The sequence below is a fragment of the Lipotes vexillifer genome, unplaced genomic scaffold, assembly GCF_000442215.2.
Source record: "Lipotes vexillifer unplaced genomic scaffold, Lipotes_vexillifer_v1.1 scaffold463, whole genome shotgun sequence".
In the NCBI taxonomy this organism is placed as follows: Eukaryota; Metazoa; Chordata; class Mammalia; order Artiodactyla; family Lipotidae; genus Lipotes; species Lipotes vexillifer.
Genome location: NW_006779398.1, coordinates 1,640,085 through 1,662,788, shown reverse-complemented (window position 1 = coordinate 1,662,788; position 22,704 = coordinate 1,640,085). Strand labels below are relative to the sequence as shown.

Sequence of the window (22,704 nt, the reverse complement as noted above, 5' to 3'; positions counted from 1 at the left end):
CCAAAAAAAAAAAAAAAAAAAAAAAAAAAAAAATCCTTTTAAAGGTAATAAAAATGAGCTAGGGGTACTTTTGTGGGAGAGGAACAAAGATGGTGGAGTAGAAGGATGTGCTATCACTCCCTCTTGTGGGAACACCAGAATCACGACTAGCTGCTGGACATTCATCGACAGGAAGACACTGGAACTCACCAAAAAAGATACCCCACATCCAAAGAGAAAGGAGAAGCCACAATGAGACGGTAGGAGGGGCGCAGTCATAGTAAATCAAATCCCATAACTGCTGGGTGGCTGACTCACAGACTGGAGAACACTTACACCACAGAAGTCCACCCACTGGAGTGAAGGTTTTGAGCCCCACGTCAGGCTTCCGAACCTGGGGGTCTGGCAACAGGAGGAGGAATTCCTCGAGAATCAGACTTTGAAGCCTAGTGGGATTTGACTGCAGGACTTCGACAGGACTGGGGGAAACAGAGACTCCACTCTTGGAGGGCACACACAAAGTAGTGTGTGCATCAGGACCGAGGGGAAGGAGCAGTGACCCCAGGGGAGACTGAACCAGACCCACCTGCTACTGTTGGAGGGTCTCCTGCAGAGGTGGTGGTGGTGGTGGTGGCTGCGGCGTGGGGACAAGGACACTGGCAGCAGAGGTTCTGAGAAGTATTCCTTGGCGTAAGCCCTCCCAGATACTGTCATTAGCCCCAGCAAAGAGCCCAGGTAGGCTCCAGTGTTGGGTCACCTCAGGCCAAACAACCAACAGGGAGGGAACCCAGCCCCACCCATCAACAGTCAAGTGGATTAAAGTTTTACTGAGCTCTGCCCAACATAGCAACAGTCAGCTCTACCCACCACCAGTCCCTCCCATCAGGAAACTTACACAAGCCTCTTAGATAGCCTCATCCACCAGAGGGCAGACAGCAGAAGCAAGAAGGACTACAATCCTGCAGCCTGTGGAACAAAAACCACATTCACAGAAAGATAAACAAGATGAAAAGGCACAGGGCTATGTACCAGATGAAGGAACAAGATAAAATCCCAGACAAACAACTAAATGAAGTAGAGATAGGAAACCTTCTAGAAAAAGAATTCAGAATAATGATAGTGAAGATGATCCAGGACCTCGGAAAAAGAATGGAGGCAAAGATTGAGAAGATGCAAGAAATGTTTAACAAAGACCTAGAAGAATTAAATAAAAAACAAACAGAGATGAACAATACAATAACTGAAATGAAAAATACACTAGAAGGAATCAATAGCAGAATAATTGAGGCAGAAGAACAGATAAGTGACCTGGAAGATAGAATGGTGGAATTCACTGCTGTGGAACAGAATAAAGAGAAAAGAATGAAAAGAAATGAAGACAGCCTAAGAGACCTCTGGGACAACATTAAATGCAACAACATTCGCATTATAGGGGTCGCAGAAGGAGAAGAGAGAGAAAGGACCCGAGAAAATATTTGAAGAGATTATAGTTGAAAACTTCCTTAACATGGGAAAGGAAATAGCTACCCAAGTCCAGGAAGCACAGAGAGTCCCATACAGGATAAATCCAAGAAGAAACATGCTGAGACACATAGTAATCAAACTGGCAAAAATTAAAGACAAAGAAATATTATCGAAAGCAGCAAGGGAAAAACAAAAAATAACATACAAGGGAACTCCCATAAGGTTAACAGCTGATTTCTTAGCAGAAACTCTACAAGCCAGGAGGGAGTGGCAAGATATACTTAAAGTGATGAAAGGGAAGGACCTACAACCAAGATTACTCTACCCAGCAAGGATCTCATTCAGATTCGATGGAGAAATCAAAAGCTTTAGAGACAAGCAAACGCTAAGGGAATTCAGCACCACCAAACCAGCTGTACAACAAATGCTAAAGGAACTTCTCTAAGTGGGAAACACAAGAGAAGAAAAGGACCTACAAAAACAAACCCAAAGGGCTTCCCTGGTGGCGCAGGCGTTGAGAATCTGCCTGCTAATGCAGCGGGGACGGGTTCAAGCCCTGGTCTGGGAGGATCCCACGTGCCGTGGAGCAACTGGGCCTGTGAGCCACAAGTACCGAGCCTGCGCATCTGGAGCCTGTGCTCCCCAACGGGAGAGGCCGTGATGGTGAGAGGCCCACGCGCCACGATGAGGAGTGGCCCCTGCTTGCCAAAACTGGAGAGAGCCCTCGCACAGAAATGAAGACCCAACACAGCAAAAATAAATTAATTAATTAATTAAAAAACAACAAAAAAACCCATAAAAAACCCAAAACAATTAAGAAAATGGTCATAGGAACATACATATCGATAACTACCTTAAACGTGAATGTATTAAATGCTCCAACCAAAAGACACAGGCTTGCTGAATGGATACAAAAACAAGACCCATATATATGCTGTCTACAAGAGACCCACTTCAGACCTAGGGACACATACAGACTGAAAGTGAGGGGATGGAAAAAGATATTCCATGCAAATGGAAATTAAAAGAAAGCTGGAGTAGCAATACTCATATCAGATAAAACAGACTTTAAAATAAAGAATGTTACAAGAGACAAGGAAGGACACTACATAATGATCAAGGGATCAATCCAAGAAGATATAACAATTATACATTTTTATGCACCCAACATAGGAGCACCTCAATGCATAAGGCAACTGCTAACAGCTATAAAAGAGGAAATTGACAGGAACATAATAATAGTGGGGGACTTTAACACCTCACTTATACCAATGGACAGATCATCCAAAATGAAAATAAATAAGGAAACAGAAGCTTTAAATGACACAATAGACCAGATAGATTTAATTGATATTTGTAGGACATTCCATCCAAAAACAGCAGATTACACATTCTTCTCAAGTGCGCACGGAACATTCTCCAGGATAGATCACATCTTGGGTCACAAATCAAGCCTCAGTAAATTTAAGAAAACTGAAATCATATCAAGCATCTTTTCTGAACACAACGCTATGAGATTAGAAATGAATTACAGGGGAAAAAACATTAAAAACACAAACACGTGGAGGCTAAACACTATGTTACTAAATATCCAAGAGATCACTGAAGAAATCAAAGAGGAAATCAAAAAATACCTAGAGATAAATTACAATGAAAACACAATGATCCAAAACCTCTGGGATGCAGCAAAAGCAATTCTAAGAGGGGAGTTTATAGTTATAAAGCCTACCTCAAGAAACAACGAAAATCTCAAATAAACAGTCTAACCTTACACCTAAAGGAACTAGAGAAAGAAGAACAAGCAAAACCCAAACTTAGCAGGAGGAAAGAAATCATAAAGATCAGAGCAGAAATAAATGAAATAGAAACAAAGAAAACAATAGCAAAGATCAATAAAACTAAAGGCTGGTTCTTTAAGAAGATAAACAAAATTGATAAAGCATTAGCCAGACTCATCAAGAAAAAGAGGCAGAGGACTCAAATCAATAAAATTAGAAATGAAAAAGGAGAAGTTACAACAGACACCACAGAAATACAAACATCCTAAGATACTACTACAAGCAACACTATGCCAATAAAATGAACAAACTGGAAGAAATGGACAAATTCTTAGAAACGTACAACCTTCTAAGACTGAACCAGGAAGAAACAGAAAATATGAACAGACCAATCACAAGTAATGAAATTGAAACTTTAATTAAAAATCTTGCAACAAACAGAAGTCCAGGACCAGACGGCTTCACAGGCAAACTGTATCAAACATTTAGAGAAGAACTAACACCTATCCTTCTCAAACTCTTCCAAAAATTTGCAGAGGAAGGAACACTCCCAAACTCATTCTATGAGGCCACCATCACCCTGATACCAAAACCAGACAAAGACACTACAAAAAAAGAAAATTACAGACCAATATCACTGATGAATATAGATGCAAAATTCCTCAACAAAATACTAGCAAACAGAACCCAACAACACATGAAAAGGATCATACACCATGATCAAGTGGGATTTATCCCAGGGATACAAGAATTCTTCAATATATGCAAATCAATCAATGTGATACACCATATTAACAAATTGAAGAATAAAAACCATATGATCATCTCAATAGATGCAGAAAAAGCTTTTGACGAAATTCAACACCCATTTATGATAAAAACTCTCCAGAAAGTGGGCATAGAGGGAACCTACCTCAACATAATAAAGGCCATATATATGACAAACCCACAGCAAACATCATTTGCAATGGTGAAAAACTGAACACATTTCCTGTAAGATCAGGAACAAGACAAGATGTCCACTCTCACCACTGTTATTCAACATAGTTTTGGAAGTCCTAGCCACGGCAATCAGAGAAGAAAAAGAAATAAAAGGAATACAAATTGGAAAAGAAGACGTAAAACTGTCACTGTTTACAGATGACATGATAGTATACATAGAGAATCCTAAAAATGCCACCAGAAAACTACTAGAGCTAATCAATGAATTTGGTAGAGTTGCAGGATACAAAATTAATGCACAGAAATCTCTTGCATTCCTATACACTAATGATGAAAACTCTGAAAGAGAAATTAAGGAAACACTCCCATTTACCATTGCAACAAAAAGTATAAAATACCTAGGAATGAACCTACCTAGGGAGACAAAAGACCTCTATGCAGAAAACTATAAGACACTGATGAAAGAAATTAAAGATGATACCAACAGATGGAGAGATATACCATGTTCTTGGACTGGAAGAATCAACATGGTGAAAATGACTACACTACCCAAAGCAATCTACAGGTTCAATGCAATCCCTATCAAATTACCAATGGCATTTTTTACGGAACTAGAACAAATCATCTTAAAATTTGTATGGAGACACAAATAGCCAAAGCCGAATAGCCAAAGCAGTCTTGAGGGGACAAAAACAGTGCTGGAGGAATCAGACTCCCTGACTTCAGACTATACTACAAAGCTACAGTAATCAAGACAATATGGTACTGGCACAGAAACAGAAACGTAGATCAATGGAACAAGATAGAAAGCCCAGAGATAAACCCATGCACCCATGGTCAACTAATCTATGACAAAGGAGGCAAGGATACACAATGGAGAAAAGACAGTCTCTTCAATAAGTGGTGCTGGGAAAACTGGACAGCTACATGTAAAAGAATGAAATTAGAACACTCCCAAACACCATACATAAAAATAAACTCAAAATGGATTCGAGACCTAAATGTAAGACCAGACACTGTAAAACTCTTAGAGGAAAACATAGGAAGAACACTCTCTGACATAAATCACAGCAAGATCTTTTTGATCCACCTCCTACAGTAATGGAAATAAAAACAAAAATAAACAAATGGGACCTAATGAAACTTCAAAGCTTTTGCACAGCAAAGGAAACCATAAACAAGATGAAAAGACAACCCTCAGAATGGGAGAAAATATTTGCAAACAAATCAACGGACAAAGGCTTAATCTCCAAAATATATAAACAGCTCATGCAGCTCAATATTACAGAAACAAACAACCCAATCCAAAAATGGGCAGAAGACCTAAATAGACATTTCTCCAAAGAAGACATACAGATGGCCAAGAAGTGCATGAAAAGCTGCTCAACATCACTAATTATTAGAGAAATGCAAATCAAAACTACAGTGAGGTATCACTGCACACCAATTAGAATGGGCATCATCAGAAAATCTACAAACAACAAATGCTGGAGAGGGTGTGGAGAAAAGGGAACCCTCTTGCACTGTTGGTGGGAATGTAAACTGATACAGCCACTATGGAGAACAGTATGGAGGTTCCTTAAAAAACTGAAAATAGAATTACCATATGACCCAGCAATCCCACTACTGGGCATATAACCAGAGAAAACCATACTTCAAAAAGACACAGGCACTCCAGTGTTCATTGCAGCACTATTTACAATAGCCAGGTCATGGAAGCAACCTAAGACAGATGAATGGATAAAGAAGATGTGGAATATTACTCAGCCATAAAAAGGAACAAAATTGGGTCATTTGTTGAGATGTGGATGGATCTAGAGACTGTCATACAGAGTGAAGTAAGTAGTCAGAAAGAGAAAAAGAAATATCATATATTAACGCATGTATGTGGAACCTAGAAAAATGGTACAGATGAATCGGTTTGCAGGGCAGAAATTGAGACACAGATGTAGAGAACAAACGTATGGACACCAAGGGGGGAAAGCCGCGGGGGTGTGCGGATGGTGGTGTGCTGAATTGGGTGATTGCGATTGACATGTATACACTGATGTGTATAAAATTGATGACTAATAAGAACCTGCTGTATAAAAAAATTAAATTAAATTAAAAAAAGAGTACTTTTGTGATGCACTTATCAGAAAATTTCTACTTTAAAAAATGTGACATTTATTGATTTTGAATGTCAGCTTTATTAAACACACAACTTATGAATAAAGAGTAGGATGTATCTAGATTTACACTTTCTACAGAACTTTCTGTGATTATCTGTGCTGAACGAAATGGCAGCCACTAGCCATATGTGGTGCTGTTGAGCCCATGAAATGTGGCTAATGTGACTGAGGAATTAAATTTTAATTTTATTTCATTTTAAGTAATTTAAATTTAAATTTAAGTAGCCATGTGTGGCTAGTGGCAACTGTACGATGAAAGGAACTGAAAAATTCAGTCAACTGATCTTATTTTTACAATTCCAGCTAACTTGACAGATTGAATTGGAGTTGATCATTCTTCTGTGACACTGAGCTCCTGTTCTAACCTGCTATAAATACTAACCTGAACAAGTCACGTGTGTCCTTACCTTTATTATATCATCAAGTTCTGAAAGGGTCAGCCGAGGCATTGTCAGTGAGTCGGAAGACATCCTCAGAGACTCGTTCACCCCTGCCATCTGTTCCCTCACTCTGTCATGCTGTTTCTGCATGAGGAAGAGCAAGGGAGAGAGAAAGAAAAGGTCACTTTAGATAAAGAAGGCTTCAGGGAGACTGCTGTCAGCTTGCTGCCACTGCACTCCGACAGATCCAGGCTCCTATCCCAGACCCACCAATGAATTGCTGTGCCACTCTGGGTAATTCGACCGGGCCCAGGCTCAGCTTTCTCATTTATAAAATGGAGATAATGAAAGTAAGCACCTCAGGAGCTTCAAAGAACTTAGTTATGATTATTACTTACAGTGCCACCACATCAAAGAGAGTTGACACTCCAGAGAGGGCCCTTGCCTCTTTCTCCATAAATGTGAAATGGGGCTAGGGATATAGCATTGAACAGGCTCTGTATTTGCAGTAATTGAAAACTGAATTAATTCCAAAAAGCATTTATCATGTGCTAACTTTGGGCCAGGCGCAAATAGCTCATTTGGACAGGAATAAAGTATATACAAAAGAATCTTTATGTCCTTTTAAAAATTTAAAATGGCCCTATTATCAAAACATAAAATTGTGATCTCACTTCCTCCTACTCTGAGCTCTTTATGTTAGATGCTCAGATGTTCTGAGGAGCAAAATTGCCCAAGTATGGTTATATTTTTTTTCTTCTTTTTTTTTTCAGTTTCTTTAATTGAAGTCTAGTTGATTTACAATGTTGTGCCAATCTCTGCTGTACAGCAAAGTGACTCAGTTATACACATGTATACATTCTTTTTCTTAATATTCTTTTCCATTATGGTTTATCACAGGATATTGAATATAGTTCCCTGTGCCATACATTAGGATCTTGTTGTTTATCCATTCTAAACGTAATAGTTTGCATCTACCAACCCCAAACTCCCGGTCCATCCCTCCCCCTCCCCCACTCCCCCTTGGCAACCACAAGTCTGTTCTCCATGTCTATGTGTCTGTTTCTATTTTATAGATAGGTTCATTTGTGCCATATTTTAGATTCCACATATAAGTGATATCATGTGGTATTTGTCTTTCTCTTTCTGACTTACTCCACTTAGTATGATAATCTCTAGGTCCATCCATGTTGCTGCAAATAGCATTATTTCGTTCTTTTTCATGACTGAGTAGTATTCCATTGTATATATGTACCACATCTTCTTCATCCATTCATCTGTTGATGGACATTTAGGTTGTTTCTATGTTTTGCCTATTGTGAATAGTGCTGCTATGAACATAGGGGTGCATGTGTCTTTTTGAATTATAGTTTTGTCTGGGTATATCCCCAGAAGTGGAATTGCTGGATCATACAGTAATTCTATTTTTTGTTTTCTGAGGAAACTCCATACTGTTTTCCATAGTGGCTGTAACAACTTACTTTCCCACCAACAGTGTAGGAGGGTTCCCTTTTCTGCACACCCTCTCCAGCATTTGTTATTTGTAGACTTTTCCTTTTTTTAAATTTTTTAAAATTAATTTAATTTATTTTTGGCTGCATTGGGTCTTTGTTGTTGCACGCAGGCTTTCTCTAGTTGTAGCGAGCAGGGATACTCTTCGTTGTGGTGCGCGGTCTTCTCATTGCTGCAGTTTCCCTTGTTGCGGAGCACAGGCTCTAGGCACGTGGGCTCTGTAGTTGCTCTAGGGTGTGCGGGCTTGTTGTGGCACTTGGGCTGTCGAGTGCAGGCTCAGTAGTTGTGGCACACGGGCTTAGTTGCTTTGCGGCACGTGGGATCTTCCTGGACCAGGGATCGAACCTGTGTCCCCTGCATTGGCAGGCGGATTCTTAACCACCGCACCAGGGAAGTCCCTTTTATTTGTAGACTTTTTAATGATGGCCATTCTGACCAGTGTGAGGTGGTAACTCATTGTAGTTTTGATTTGCATTTCTCTAATAATTAGTAATGTTGAGCATTTTTTCATGTGCCTACTGGCCATCTGTTTGTCTTCTTTGGAGAAATGTCTATTACGGTCTTCTTATGGCCCATTTTTCGATTGGGTTGTTCCAAGTGTGGATATATTTTTTGATGAATGCTTTAACTTATACTTTGACTTTGGGGTTCTAGAGTCAGGGACCTTATGATTTTGACGAAATATTGTAGAGCTTCAGAGACTGAAAGCAACACAGAATGAAACTTTAACATGGAAAAAGTAAAAGACCCATTTTATAAACTGAGTAAAATATGAGCTGGTTACTTTAGAAATGGTAATTTAAATTAGAGTTGAAATTTTTGTTATGGTATAATCTAGGATATCACAGAAATAATTATAAAAGCCTATGCTTTAAAACTTTCTAAGTTCATCTTAATGTCTTTTCTCACTCCCTGGACTCTTTTCTGATTTAGTGGAAAAGAAGAATGAAACCCATCTTCTCCAAATACCTTGCTACAGGGAAAGACATAGGTCTAGGGACAGAAAAGTATCTCATTTGATCATCCGCTTAAAGCAAGAACATTAAAAAAAATCAATTTCCCCTCAAAATCCATCAAGCTTAATACAGTGCGACTATCTGGGGTTAATTGTTCTTGTCTTCACAAGGAGAGGTAGTTAATACAGCTCTACACAAAAGCAATATTTTAAAGTATGTAAGGAAGGGAGGTCAAAAAGATTGGTATTATCTAGCTGTCTCAGAGCAGTTTTCCTGTTACAGAGTTTGAGATATGACCCCTTCCAGAAGCGCTTCTATCTGAGTTGCCTTAATGGAACACAGCTAACACCCTGAAGTAACAACCAAACTTCAAAGCCATGTGTGAACAGCACTGCCTGATAAGCTCATTGGCAGTAGTTGGAAAATGATACGCTTCAAATTAAAGGGTTTCTGTCATTTACCAGATATAGCATTAGACAGAAATGAATAAAATTAGCTTTGAAACAAAGATATTCCCACAGAAAGATGGACAATTTGAACAAAATAAAGTTTAGAAACTAATAATTAGTGAAAAAGACAATAATTAGCACTATTTAGCATGCTTCAGTAGCCATTTCACGTATGCAAAAAATAAAACAAAGTTTCCTGACACTTAAAAAGAGATAGAAACAGTCTTGGGAAGGTGGAGCTTTGGAGTTTATGAGAATCCCTAAACAGACAGAATCTCATTTTCTTTTTTCTTTTTTTAAAATTTTATTTTTTTATACAGCAGGTCCTCATTAGCCATCAATTTTATACGCATCAGTGTATACATGTCAATCTCAATCACCCAATTCATCACACCACCCCCCCAACGGCTTTCCCCCCTTGGTGTCCATACCTTTGTTCTCTACATCTGTGTCTCAATTTCTGCCCTGCAAACCGGTTCATCTGTACCATTTTTCTAGGTTCCACATATATGCATTAATATACAATGTTTTTCTCCTTCTGACTTACTTCACTCTGTATGACAGTCTCTAGATCCATCCACGTCTCTACAAATGGCCCAATTTCGCTCCTTTTTATGGCTGAGTAATATTCCACTGTATATATGTACCACATCTGCTTTATCCATTCGTCTGCTGATGGGCATTTAGGTTGCTTCCATGACCTGGCTATTGTAAATAGTGCTACAGTGAACACTGGGGTGCATGTGTCTTTTTGTTTTGTTTTGTTTTTTTTGCAGTACACGGGCCTCTCACTGCTGTGGCCTCTCCCGTTGCGGAGCAGAGGCTGCGGATGCGCAGGCTCAGTGGCCATGGCTCACGGGCCCAGCCGCTCCGCGGCATGTGGGATCCTCCCGGACCGGGGCACGGACCCATGTCCCCTGCATCGGCAGGCGGACTCCCAACCACTGCACTATCACGGAAGCCCGCATGTGTCTTTTTGAAGTGTGGTTTTCTCTGGGTATATGCCCAGTAGTGGGATTGCTGGGTCATATGGTAATTCTATTTTTAGCTTTTTAAGGAACCTCCATACTGTTCTTCATGGAGGCTGTATCAGTTTACATTCCCACCAACAGTGCAAGAGGGTTCCCTTTTCTCCACACCCTCTCCAGCATTTGTTGTTTGTAGATTTTCTGATGATGCCCATTCTAATTGGTGTGCAGTGATACCTCACTGTAGTTTTGATTTGCATTTCTCTAATAATTAGTGATGTTGAGCAGCTTTTCATGCACTTCTTGGCCATCTGTATGTCTTCTTTGGAGAAATGTCTATTTAGGTCTTCTGCCCATTTTTGGATTGGGTTGTTTGTTTCTGTAATATTGAGCTGCATGAGCTGTTTATATATTTTGGAGATTAAGCCTTTGTCCGTTGATTTGTTTGCAAATATTTTCTCCCATTCTGAGGGTTGTCTTTTCATCTTGTTTATGGTTTCCTTTGCTGTGCAAAAGCTTTGAAGTTTCATTAGGTCCCATTTGTTTATTTTTGTTTTTATTTCCATTACTGTAGGAGGTGGATCAAAAAGATCTTGCTGTGATTTATGTCAGAGAGTGTTCTTCCTATGTTTTCCTCTAAGAGTTTTATAGTGTCTGGTCTTACATTTAGGTCTCTAATCCATTTTGAGTTTATTTTTGTGTATGGTGTTAGGGAGTGTTCTAATTTCATTCTTTTACATGTAGCTGTCCAGTTTTCCCAGCACCACTTATTGAAGAGACTGTCTTTTCTCCATTGTGTATCCTTGCCTCCTTTGTCATAGATTAGTTGACCATGGGTGCATGGGTTTATCTCTGGGCTTTCTATCTTGTTCCATTGATCTACGTTTCTGTTTCTGTGCCAGTACCATATTGTCTTGATTACTGTAGCTTTGTAGTATAGTCTGAAGTCAGGGAGTCTGATTCCTCCAGATCCGTTTTCTTCCCTCAAGACTGCTTTGGCTATTCGGGGTCTTTTGTGTCTCCATACAAATTTTAAGATGATTTGTTCTAGTTCCATAAAAAATGCCATTGGTAATTTGATAGGGATTGCATTGAACCTGTAGATTGCTTTGGGTAGTATAGTCATTTTCACAATGTTGATTCTTCCAGTCCAAGAACATGGTATATCTCTCCATCTGTTGGTATCATCTTTAATTTCTTTCATCAGTGTCTTATAGTTTTCTGCATACAGGTCTTTTGTCTCCTTAGGTAGGTTTATTCCTAGGTATTTTATTCTTTTTGTTGCAGTGGTAAATGGGAGTATTTCCTTAATTTCTCTTTCAGATTTTTCATCATTAGTGTGTAGGAATGTAAGAGATTAATTCACTTTTATTTAGGAAATTTTACAATGACTTACTAAGAGACAGTGATGACTGAAAATCAGGGCAGAAAACCTTTTGCTTTTTCACTCTAACCTTTATAAATATGTCCAAAGAGGCAGGTGTCTTCCTATCAGAAGATGATCATTCTTGGTGATGAGTGTGTGCATCACTTGGCGCAGAAGTGTGAGCATCACCAGTTCTAAGTCTGGCGGTATGGGCATGTACAAATCCTGGCCCCGTAGGGTGACTGCCTTGGCAACCTCTGACCAAGCCTGGGAATTTTTCTCACCTCTTTGTAATTGTATGACCTTAGCTTGAATTAGACTCCCTATCTCTGCAGCTGCGGACCAGCCAGGCTGTGAGATCTGCTTATCAGGCCCTTCCAAAAATTATACATATCTTTACAGGAACATGGTTCCGGGTTGCTTTGGGATTTTTACTGCTCTCAGTATAAAAAAAGTTAGGCACAGGAATCATGCCTTGTTTACTCAGTTGCAAGAGCAATACATCCAGCACAGGTGGACACAAGCACCAGGAACAACTGCATTCTTATCAATGCACAAGCTCAACAACTACAACGGTTTCAACTTGATTTTAGGTGTACCCACTTATATTAGCAAATTATTGTGGCAAAAAATGTACAGATAATTTTAAAAATAAAGATTTAAATGTACCAATATTAAAAAAAACTGTTTACCAACTGTCCCTTCTTGGCATAACTTCATGTTGTATATGCCCGAAATGCATTTACAGTTAGAGTGTCCACTGTACCTTGTGATCCCGCTGCCTGGCTGCTGTGGCTCTGTTCATGTCTTCAGCATCCCTGATATGGTCAAGGGCCAGGTCAAGTGACTCCTGGAGGTCTGACAACTTAGCATTATAGTCGTCCAGCTGCTCCAGGACCACAGGAAACAGAGAGTGAGTATCGTTGTACTGCCGCTGCCAACTCTCAGCCTGGCTCAGCACTGGGAAGAAAGGTACACAGAAACTCAGTCTGGGCTTCTCCCTTCTCCTCCCATCCCATCCCGCACTTAGAAAGATGCAAATTCATCAGGTTATGTCTTCTTTAGCAATAGCGATTGAAGCTGTTGTTCACAAAAACAGCCCCATCTTTGATATCTGAAGTTTTAAATATTATTTTGTAGGGTTTGGGAGCCCCTGGACCACCATCAGCTAAAATGGGAGTTGATTAGTTTTCCCATGTTTTTTAAGTAGAAATGATAGTAGTAGTAGTTTTTTAAGTAGAAATGATATAATTAAACTAGGTTTATTATTACCGAGATTATTAATAATTTGACCATACAAAGGAAACTTGGATATACTACAGTCTTACTATTAGAGACAACCCCAGTTGTTTTGTCTGTTACTGGCAAATGATGTTCACAACCATTCATTTTCTGTATTCTCTCCAGGCAGCTGTTTTTACTTAGCTCCTTTAGGTCAAACCTAAATCATTATCTTGCAAAGAAGATTAAATGGCAATGATATATTCTTAAACTTTGCATATATCTTAATTCTCTGATCAAAGTTACACACATTGACTATGTGCCTTAAATCTATTTTTTCTCCAGGGACCATCAGTCTGTCTTATTGAGGTTTTCTATTTACTTTCATCACCATGAGCAGAAGATACAAAGTTCACGGCTGAGTAGAGAAAGTGGTTGAAAATGCATTCACTAGGTGGAAGGCAGCTAAGTGGGAGAGGTACTTGGTTCCATTTCTCCAGAACAGTCTTGTTAAATCCCAAAATAGGCAAGGAGCATGAAAGCATCTGGCTGTGACATCAGAGCTCCAGCCTTCCTGACTGCTGGCCTCATCCTGACTCAGAAATGGGCCTGAGATTCTTCTTTATTTCTTACTGTTTCTAAGACCTTATAAGTTTGTTATCACAAACATAGGCCTTTATGTCAAGAATGTTCCTCTTCTAGAATATTCACAGTAAGTTTTAACAGAAGTTGATAGTGACAATTGTAGGAAAATGATCTAACGTACGCGTTCCTAACCCTTTCTGTATTATGGGCCCCTTTACAACCTGGTGAAGCCTTCAGATCCCTTCTGATGTGTTTAAAAATGCACAAGATAAAACACATAGAATCAAAAAGACCAGTATATTAAAAAAATTGGTAATATAATAATATATGTGCTTCTTTATTAATGCATTAACTAACAAGATTTAGAGGTGAGACCAATAACTGCTAAAACTTTGAATTACTGATGAATTTAATGTTGTGAGATAACAGTAACAACTAAAATATGATATGCAAACCTGGAGCTTCTTTTGTTTATTGTGTAGATTAAAATGGACACAAATTCTTTGTAACTCTTCCCATCAAGAGCGGAGCCTTTTTCCTCACCCTTGAATCTGGACAGTCTTGACCAACAGAATGAAGATGACATTGCTGAGTTCCAAGGCCAGGCCTCAAGAGACCTTGCCCTTTCCATTCTTGCCCTCCTGGAAGGCTTCTGACATATGAACGAGCCTCAGCTAGCTTCCTTGAGGATAAAACCCCACATGGAGGGAGAGGCCCAGCCATTTCAACTAAGACCCCAGACATGTCAGTGAGCTCTACCATGTCACATGGAGCAGAGATGAGCTATCTAGGTTGAGTCCAGCCCAAATTACCAACCTATGAAATCACAAGCAAATAAATGGTTATTATTTTAAATGAATATGTTTGGGGTGGATTATGAGATACTAATTTATAACTGATACAGTGACCAAGTCATAGATTCACTAATACTACTGTGGTTTGTTACCTACATTAATCATTAAAGGAAATATTCAATTTTCATTGAAGGCTCAAAGTCATTAAAAAGTCATTCACGGACATCGGAACATGAATGTTGCTGGGCTTGTAGCTTTACTGTCTTCTCAATGAGACTTCTTATTGTAGTTCTGGTAATTGGTTCCCCTTAGCTTTCCTTCCCTTGTTTTTCACCAACTGCTAAGTTTCTATTTCTTCTCCTCAGGAGTAAAATTTTGTAGATTCCTTGTGGAATCTCAGCTGTTTCTCAAAAGGTCAAGGTTGGGCCTGGATCTAAAAATCCTGGTCATATAGTCAAGTTGTCCCGAACGACTCCCTGAGGCCACGCATAAACTCTAAATAACTGAATATTGGGAATTGGTTGCTTTGACCAAATGTTGCCCTGTGACTGGGGTCCTCTCCTGGACCCACAAAGGAAGCAGACACGTACTGGGCTCTAGGAGTCAAATACACCTACATTCATAGGCTTCGTCTGCCTCCTCATCCACAAGTTCCCGTTGGGTGAGGAACGGTTGACGGCGTCGGATCTCCTCAACCATCTTCTGGGCCAACACCAGCTTCTCAGAGATTTCCTCAGGGCTAAGTTCCTGATCTTCCCCATAATAGAGCATCTTGTTGTTGATCTCTGAAAGGAAGGACACGGTGAGAGAAGACAGTAGGGAGAGATGACTGGGCATTTGACAGCGATGTCAGTGAAAACACGGACAGTGAGGACAAAGGGAAGGGCTGATCCTAATATGGAAAGAGAGACTCAGGAAAGATATTCATGCTGTGAATGTGTTGGCATCAGAGTTCATCATATATTCCAGGGAGAGGTTAAACCCGAGGAAGTCACTCTTCTTTGCTTTTCATTTGGTGTCTTCAGAACAGTGAATGGAATTAATACAAAGCCTGCCCTGATTTCAGCTGAATCTGATTTCTATTCTGATTCAAAACCGTTAATATTTAAGACACACAAATTTGGGGTCTTTGACCAACCTTTTATATAAAATACATAATACGGAGAAAATGTTCTGAGGTATCTCCTGTCACATGCAGTAGGCATTGGAGATATTAATTGCAATTTAGCCAAGGATTTTACCCAAGCTCTAAGCCAAAATGAGTGTATATTGACAGTTGTTTAAACAAGTCTTTCAGATTGTCGTACAGACTAGATACAATATAGAGGTTTGCTATGATCTACGATCTATGTGGTTGGCCAGACAAGATGGGTAAACAACACTGGTCTCACATAAATCATACCAGGATAAGGGCTTGTATTTTATATGGATAATAGCTTGAAGGTCACCAGTAGTTATTTTAGAGATGGTTTGGAGATGGCTGGCAATAAGGAATGACACACTATTGGTGTTGTGAAGCATCCCTGAACTCTGAAGAGAGGGAGATAAATGGGAGAAGAGGTTTTCAGTGTTGTAAATATTACTGAGAAAGTTTTAGGGAAACCAAGATATGTTAAAAAAAAAAAAGAAAAAGAAAAAGGAAACTTACGAAGGGATTAAATATTCACTTTTCAAGTAAAGTCTAAAATATTAACTCCTGAAATAAACTAAACACAGATACTTTTCCTCAGATCTAGCACTTGCAATGCTGAACTTCTTGGCATTTTGATGCAGATATTATATTTACAATATGGCTTATTTTATTTTAGCCACATCTGGTCTAGATTATAAAAAGGAAATACAGAGAATAATATTTTTGCCTTTGGTCTTTGAGACTGTTCATATATTATTTTTAAGAAGGTAAGGGGCTTCCCTGGTGGCACAGTGGTTGAGAGTCGCCTGCTGATGCAGGGCACACGGGTTCGTGCCCCAGTCCTGGAAGATCCCACCTGCCGCGGAGCGGCTGGGCCCGTGAGCCATGGCCGCTGAGCCTGCGCGTCCGGAGCCTGTGCTCCGCAACGCGAGAGGCCACAACAGTGAGAGGCCCACATACCACACACACACAAAAAAAGGTAAAAACTGATGGAAATTATTGTTTCCTCTTTACATTTCTTTTGTATTTTTTCTTTCTTTCCTATGCCCTAAGGGTCAAATAAGAGGACTTAGATTCTTTCCAAATGAAACAACTTAGAATCAAAATTTGAGTTACAACAGGAAAGGTGACATTTTTTTCTCAATGGCTTAATAAGATGCTGGCTTTATTTGCTGCCTAGAGGGACATTTATTTCTTAATTAGATGAGATCAGCTAATCTAGGTTTAATCTTACTTTTTGAATAAATCAACAGTAACTCTAAAATATTATAGGAAAAGAATATTTTATTCGTAGATGCAAAATCATGAGATAGTGAGGATGGGAGCAGGGGATGTTTGAAACGCATACCATTTGTTTCTATTACGTATTATGGGCACCAAAGGAAATATAGCAAAAGATTAATCTTGGCTCCATACATCCCTTTTCCTGGAATATGTTCTCTATACCTCAGTATAAAGATATGAATCTTCCACTGTGGGTCCCTTTACTGTCATTGTGCCCTTGAGATGCACCTGGAGTTGTCATCCAGCTCTTAATATATAGGATAATAAAAACAATGGAAACACACAAATACTGTATCTTAGCAGACTCTAACCCAAGGAAATTCTCTTTATCTTAGAACAAACACAATCGCCTGTTTTCTGTCGGTAAATTGAAGGCTGGCTTTCAGTGTGCTATTAAGATAGTCTTCAAAATGCAGCCTACACTTGTGAGAAGTTAGAACACAAATAAGTAAACTCTCAAGAAGAAAGGTAAAGTCTGCCACAATTTTATGCTTTAGGGCAAAGAAATCTTCCACACCCCTTCTTGGCTTTTCTTCTGGATTGGGGACCAGAGCATGCGGCCTGCCTGGTCCTTGGGAAAGCATTATAGAGACAGTTTAGGACGATTTGGATTAGTGGACAGTTTACTGCCACTCTAAAGGCAGTGTTTTCACAGCATATTATTGAGAAAAATGTGACTCCTACTCAACTCTTGCATTTTACAGACAACACAGCATGTAATTTCCTCTACCAGAAAGGTATTTTGGCATTCCATTTCTGTGAAATGCCTGGAAAGGGAATGATTTTCTACACTTATTTTTTATTTTTTTGGCCTCGCCGCACCAAGTCCTAACCACTGGACTGCCAGGGAATTCCCTCTACCCTGTGCATTTATTATTGAAAATAGACAGATAGTAAGCAGAGATGAGTGTTCAGAAGTCTCAGGTAAACAAACTTGAAAGAAGATCTTACATGAGTTTAAACCTGTAACACTCTTAACAACAGGTCCTGGCACACAATAAACACTAACAGTAGCCAATATTTTTATTGTTGTTAATAACATGAAAGATTCCTTGATATGAAGCTAAACCAGAAGAGATATATTTACCTTGGATTTTATCCCTCACATCATGGGCTTGCTCTGCAAGCTGAGTCGCATGGTTAATGGTATCCATGCTTTCCTTCTGAGCCAACTGGCTCTTTCTTGTGGCTTGACTTTCCTATAAATAATCCGCATAAATACCAGATTAAATTTGCAAGAAGGAAAGGTTGTGTATGTGCATGTGGGGGTGGGTGGGCATAATGTATTCCATAAACATAAACTTCCCTGACATCTGAAAGTTCTAGAATATAGAACATGGTCTCAGAAATCATGCATGAAGACGGATGTGATGACCCACTTTAGAATTATAGATGCTACTCCTAAGCCATCAGTCATAGTTCAACCCAAACCAACCATCTTATATATGTAATTTACCCTTTGAATTTTTATTGTATCTCAAGATGCCAGACTAGGGAATTACCCATGTCTGCTGATCAGTTTGTCATTGTGCTGACTGAAATGATTAAAGGTTCAAAGGGAAACTTGTTGAGAAAGCAGGCAGATCTCAAAATGCTCCATGCATTCAGTGGCTTCTGGGTGGTCCAGCCACTGCTGCAACTGAATTACCACAGAGATTTAAAGGATTATGCTCACTGTGCTAAATGCTACTTTCAGTGCTGCCTTCCAAATTCCTATCAACGTTGATGGCACTTGTGCACAAATAACTACTCAAGCAGCTTTGGCTCTAAGTGAATGAAGTTCTTCCCTGAGAAGCCGTTTTCATTCTTTCAACTCTGTTTCACAGAGCTCCCACGTAGGATTTGTCAAAATGAAATCCCAGGGCTTCCCTGGTGGCGCAGTGCTTGAGAGTCCGCCTGCCGATGCAGGAGACGCGGGTTCGTGCCCCGTTTCGGGAAGATCCCACATGCCGCGGAGCGGCTGGGCCCGTGAGCCATGGCCACTGAGCCTGCGCGTCTGGAGCCTGTGCTCCGCAAATGGGAGAGGCCACAACAGTGAGAGGCCCGCATAACGCAAGGAAAAAAAAAAAAAAAAAAATGAAATCCCAGCTCAAATGTGGCTCCTGAAGAAAGGATATGTGGGTGTGTATGTGTACGTGTGTATTTCTCTCTGTGTGTATAAGGTCAGAAGCTGATCTAAAAAATGGTTCAAGGCCAGGACACAGGCCTGTATGCACAGCATGGGGATGTGTACTTCCTTTTGGCATCAGAAAGACTGACTCATGGGTATATTTGAGAGGAGGGAGAGTTCTTCAGTCTGGCATTTGGTGAGGTGCCCACTTGCCTCGTCCAGTGTCTTTTTGGCTCAGCTCTGTGACAAAGGGCTGCAGTACCTGACTGGACTGCGGGGTGATCTGCTACACAGAATTCTGGCTGGTAGACCCCCTCAGGACAGGAGAGTGGCTATTTCAAATTTCTCTCCTTTCATCCACTGTTCCAGCTGGAGGACTAGGCCATGATTTTACCTGGAATGTTTTTACACTTCCCAAGCATAACCCAAGCAAGTGGCTCTTCATCAAGGAAGAGAATGCAGACGTGGTACCCTAGCAGACACATGCCCCAGGAGCTTTTCATTGGGCATTTTATCCGAAATCTGCTCCATACAACGCTCCCTGCGCAGCAAGACTGCGGCCATCAGCCCCTTCCCTAAAGCGTGGGCTCTCTGAATGGACATTGCAATCTTGAGTCACGATGTTCTTTCCCCCAATTCCAGTCTCCCTCTTATCCTGTTCTAATGCTTTCCAGAGACACAAAAATCTGTGGCCACTTTAAAATTAGATGATACAGAAAATAATATGAATCTATTCTTGATGTCACCCCTCCCCGCCTTTAAAACATAGGGACACAGACATATAAAACATTAACAAAATTTTAACAAGTTGATTTTTGGTCCAGTTTAAATTGAGTTATACTTAAAAAACACAACATGCATATTTTTGACTTTGGCTTCATCCTTCAGGCGAAAAGATTTATTGTTATTACTGTGTTCATTTAATTGATTTCTTGATATGGAAACTTTGAGAATTACTGAAGTAATGAAAGACAGCTGGCGGATGTCATAGCTCTAAGACAACCTCTTCTGACAAACCCCAGAGGGCGCTTAGATATATGTATTCAATAAAAGACCGTGGCAAAGAGGAACATGTTACTTTAAATTGCAAAATTACTGGATATAATATATAGTGACGCCTTATTTGAAAGTTTTACTTTTTCTTTAACTTTGATTATGGAAGGAAAATAATGATATGGGCACATGGTAAAACAGGTGCACCCTGCTTTAAGAAAAACTGAAATTAAAAAATTAGCTTTCAACTATAAGCCGGTTGATGTTTAGCATTACAAATGGATTAATCATTTACTCACCTCAACAGCGAATCTCCTTGTACATATTTGATGTAAAAAGTGGCAAGAATTTTATTTATTATACAGTGCATAAAGTATAGTGTACCTAGAATACTATTAAATTGAGGATGATGATATCTAGGATGGCCATATACTTTATTGTTTAAATTGGGACACTTTTGAGAGTGAAAGGGGAACTTTTAATAATCACTCTGGGAGACAAGCATAAACAGGGGCAGTGCTGGACAAAATGCTAGTAGGAATATTGGCGTGCCATTTCAGAATCTGTACAGTGATATCTAATTTGGGTTTAACTATCTCCTAAACATTGACTTCCAAATACCTTTCCAGCCTTGATCTCTTCTCTTGAGCTACAGACTCAAATCTCTGGCATCCACAGAGAGCTCACCCTTAAAAGGTCCAGAGAAATCCATTCTGAGTTTTTAGTCCTGGCCATCTATTTCTCCACGTCAGAGCTTACATCCTTGCAACTCTTCATATCCAATTGGTCACTGAATCATGTTTATTCCACTTGTCATTCTGGCCTCTCTTCCTGGTCCCCACCACCACAGTATCATGTTACCACTGCTCACTGCAAATTCTTTTCCAATGAAGACAAGGCAGCAATTGACCACTCTTGTTTGGACTACTGCGGCAGTCTACTGACGGGTGTCCCTGTCTTCAGAGTCTTAAACCTACCATCCCCTCTTCAGAGGAATGTTTCTGAAACTTCACACCTAATCAGCTCATTGTTGTAGGTAAACGCTCCAATACCTTCCAAAGTCCACAGGATGAGCATATGGTGGGAAAGGTTCTTCATGATTTGGCCTCTGAGAACTTCTTCAGCATTGTCTTCTGCTCCTTGCTTTGATATACTGCAAGGCCAAGGCCAAAGTTCTTCAACCTTCTGGTCAATTGGAATTGAAACATATTTTGACTTTTTGTCCTGTCTTTTTATCAGGATTGGAGATCAGGCTCAGATGCTTTTGATGTGTGGAAGTGACCCACTTTCCTCCCAACCCTAAAGATCTTTGTACGTGTTGATATATGGGGAGCTTTTGCTGTGGCTCCACATAGGGAAGGAGTAGGGAGGGAATGGTGCAGCACCCTCCTGGGCCAGCCCTTGGAGACTGGGCTCTACAGTGTACCTTTTAGATCCAGATGGCAAAGGGCAGCACTGAGATTGAGAGAGGGCCACCATCTTCACTTCTGCTTGTAGCCTAGTCCCACTCTGACTTTGAGCATGGTGGCTTTGGGACTATGGGAGAGTGGAATCTTGACATAGGCTTTGGTACTTTCATTACAGACATGATCAGCACTGGCACAAGTGAGACCTTTTTGAGCAGCAGCTATTTGGGAACACAAATGCATGGGCATCCTGTAGGGGTTTCCCAGAAGTAGCAGGTGGGAAAAGGCAGTAAGATTTATCAAAAGGGGGCTAGAGGACTTAGATATGGAGGTCGGGAAAAAACACAGTAACTTTAGGTTAATATAAATTGTGAGATTTGGATTACATGAGATTCATGTGACAGGTACTTTGCATACAGAGGTACAGCTGACCCTTGAACAACGTAGGGGTTGGGGGCACTGACACAGTTGAAAATCCATGTATAACTTTACAGTTGGCCCTCTGTATCCGAGGTTCTGTATCTATGGACTCAACCAACTGTGGATCATGTAATAATACCATAGTACGTATTTACTGAAAAGAACCTGCATATAAGTGGACCCGTGCAGTTCAAACCTGTGTTGTTCAAGGATCAACCGTATTTTCAAGTTCAAGAGGCAGCACTACTGTGATTTTTTTTATCACACTGTGGGAATCTACAGTGGAATCCTTCACTCTAGCTAAAGCTAAATATTAGTTACTTTTTTGATAGAAGGCTTTCTAAGATAAAGCTTTTCTTAAATCCTTCTAAGAATCAATTATGGACTTTTCTAGACTAAGGGCTTGAAGGATGCTTGAGAAGTCATTAAGACCCTCTCTGGGTGTTTGTTTCAAAATGTTTCAGCAGGTTTCCTTCACCATCAGGACTGTTTGTGTCACAGCCAGAAGGATGTTATTTTCAATAAGAATCAATGGCAACAGCTGGGTGAATGCTCCAGTTGCTTTATCATCAACTTTTGGCTTTCGTGGTCTGTTCTCATTGTTCAGGAGCCTTTTCTACTGTGATGTCCCTTTCAAGCTTGCACTATTTCCTCCCCATGAAAGCCTGCATTTAACTTATATTGGAAGTAGGAAAACTGTACAACAAAAGAATCAGTAACTCCATGTCTGAGTTATGGGAGGAGCTAATCTTGGTGAAAACATTTCCTCAAGAATTTGAGACACTTTCAGTAAG

At 40.0% G+C, this 22,704-nt stretch overlaps 1 protein-coding gene across 2 annotated transcripts in view; it reads right to left on the bottom strand.

Annotated features, from left to right (window-relative positions):
• LAMA4 (laminin subunit alpha 4) overlaps nucleotides 1–22,704 on the bottom strand; it is a 152,367-nt gene that overhangs the window by 57,492 nt on the left and 72,171 nt on the right. For both annotated transcript variants that reach the window (XM_007452592.1, XM_007452593.1), the window contains 4 exons: nucleotides 18,069–18,180; nucleotides 15,183–15,350; nucleotides 12,732–12,925; nucleotides 6,742–6,858 (listed from right to left, as the gene is read on the bottom strand). In XM_007452592.1, coding sequence (XP_007452654.1) covers nucleotides 6,742–6,858; nucleotides 12,732–12,925; nucleotides 15,183–15,350; nucleotides 18,069–18,180 — 591 coding nt within the window. The remainder of the gene's footprint in view (nucleotides 1–6,741; nucleotides 6,859–12,731; nucleotides 12,926–15,182; nucleotides 15,351–18,068; nucleotides 18,181–22,704) is intronic.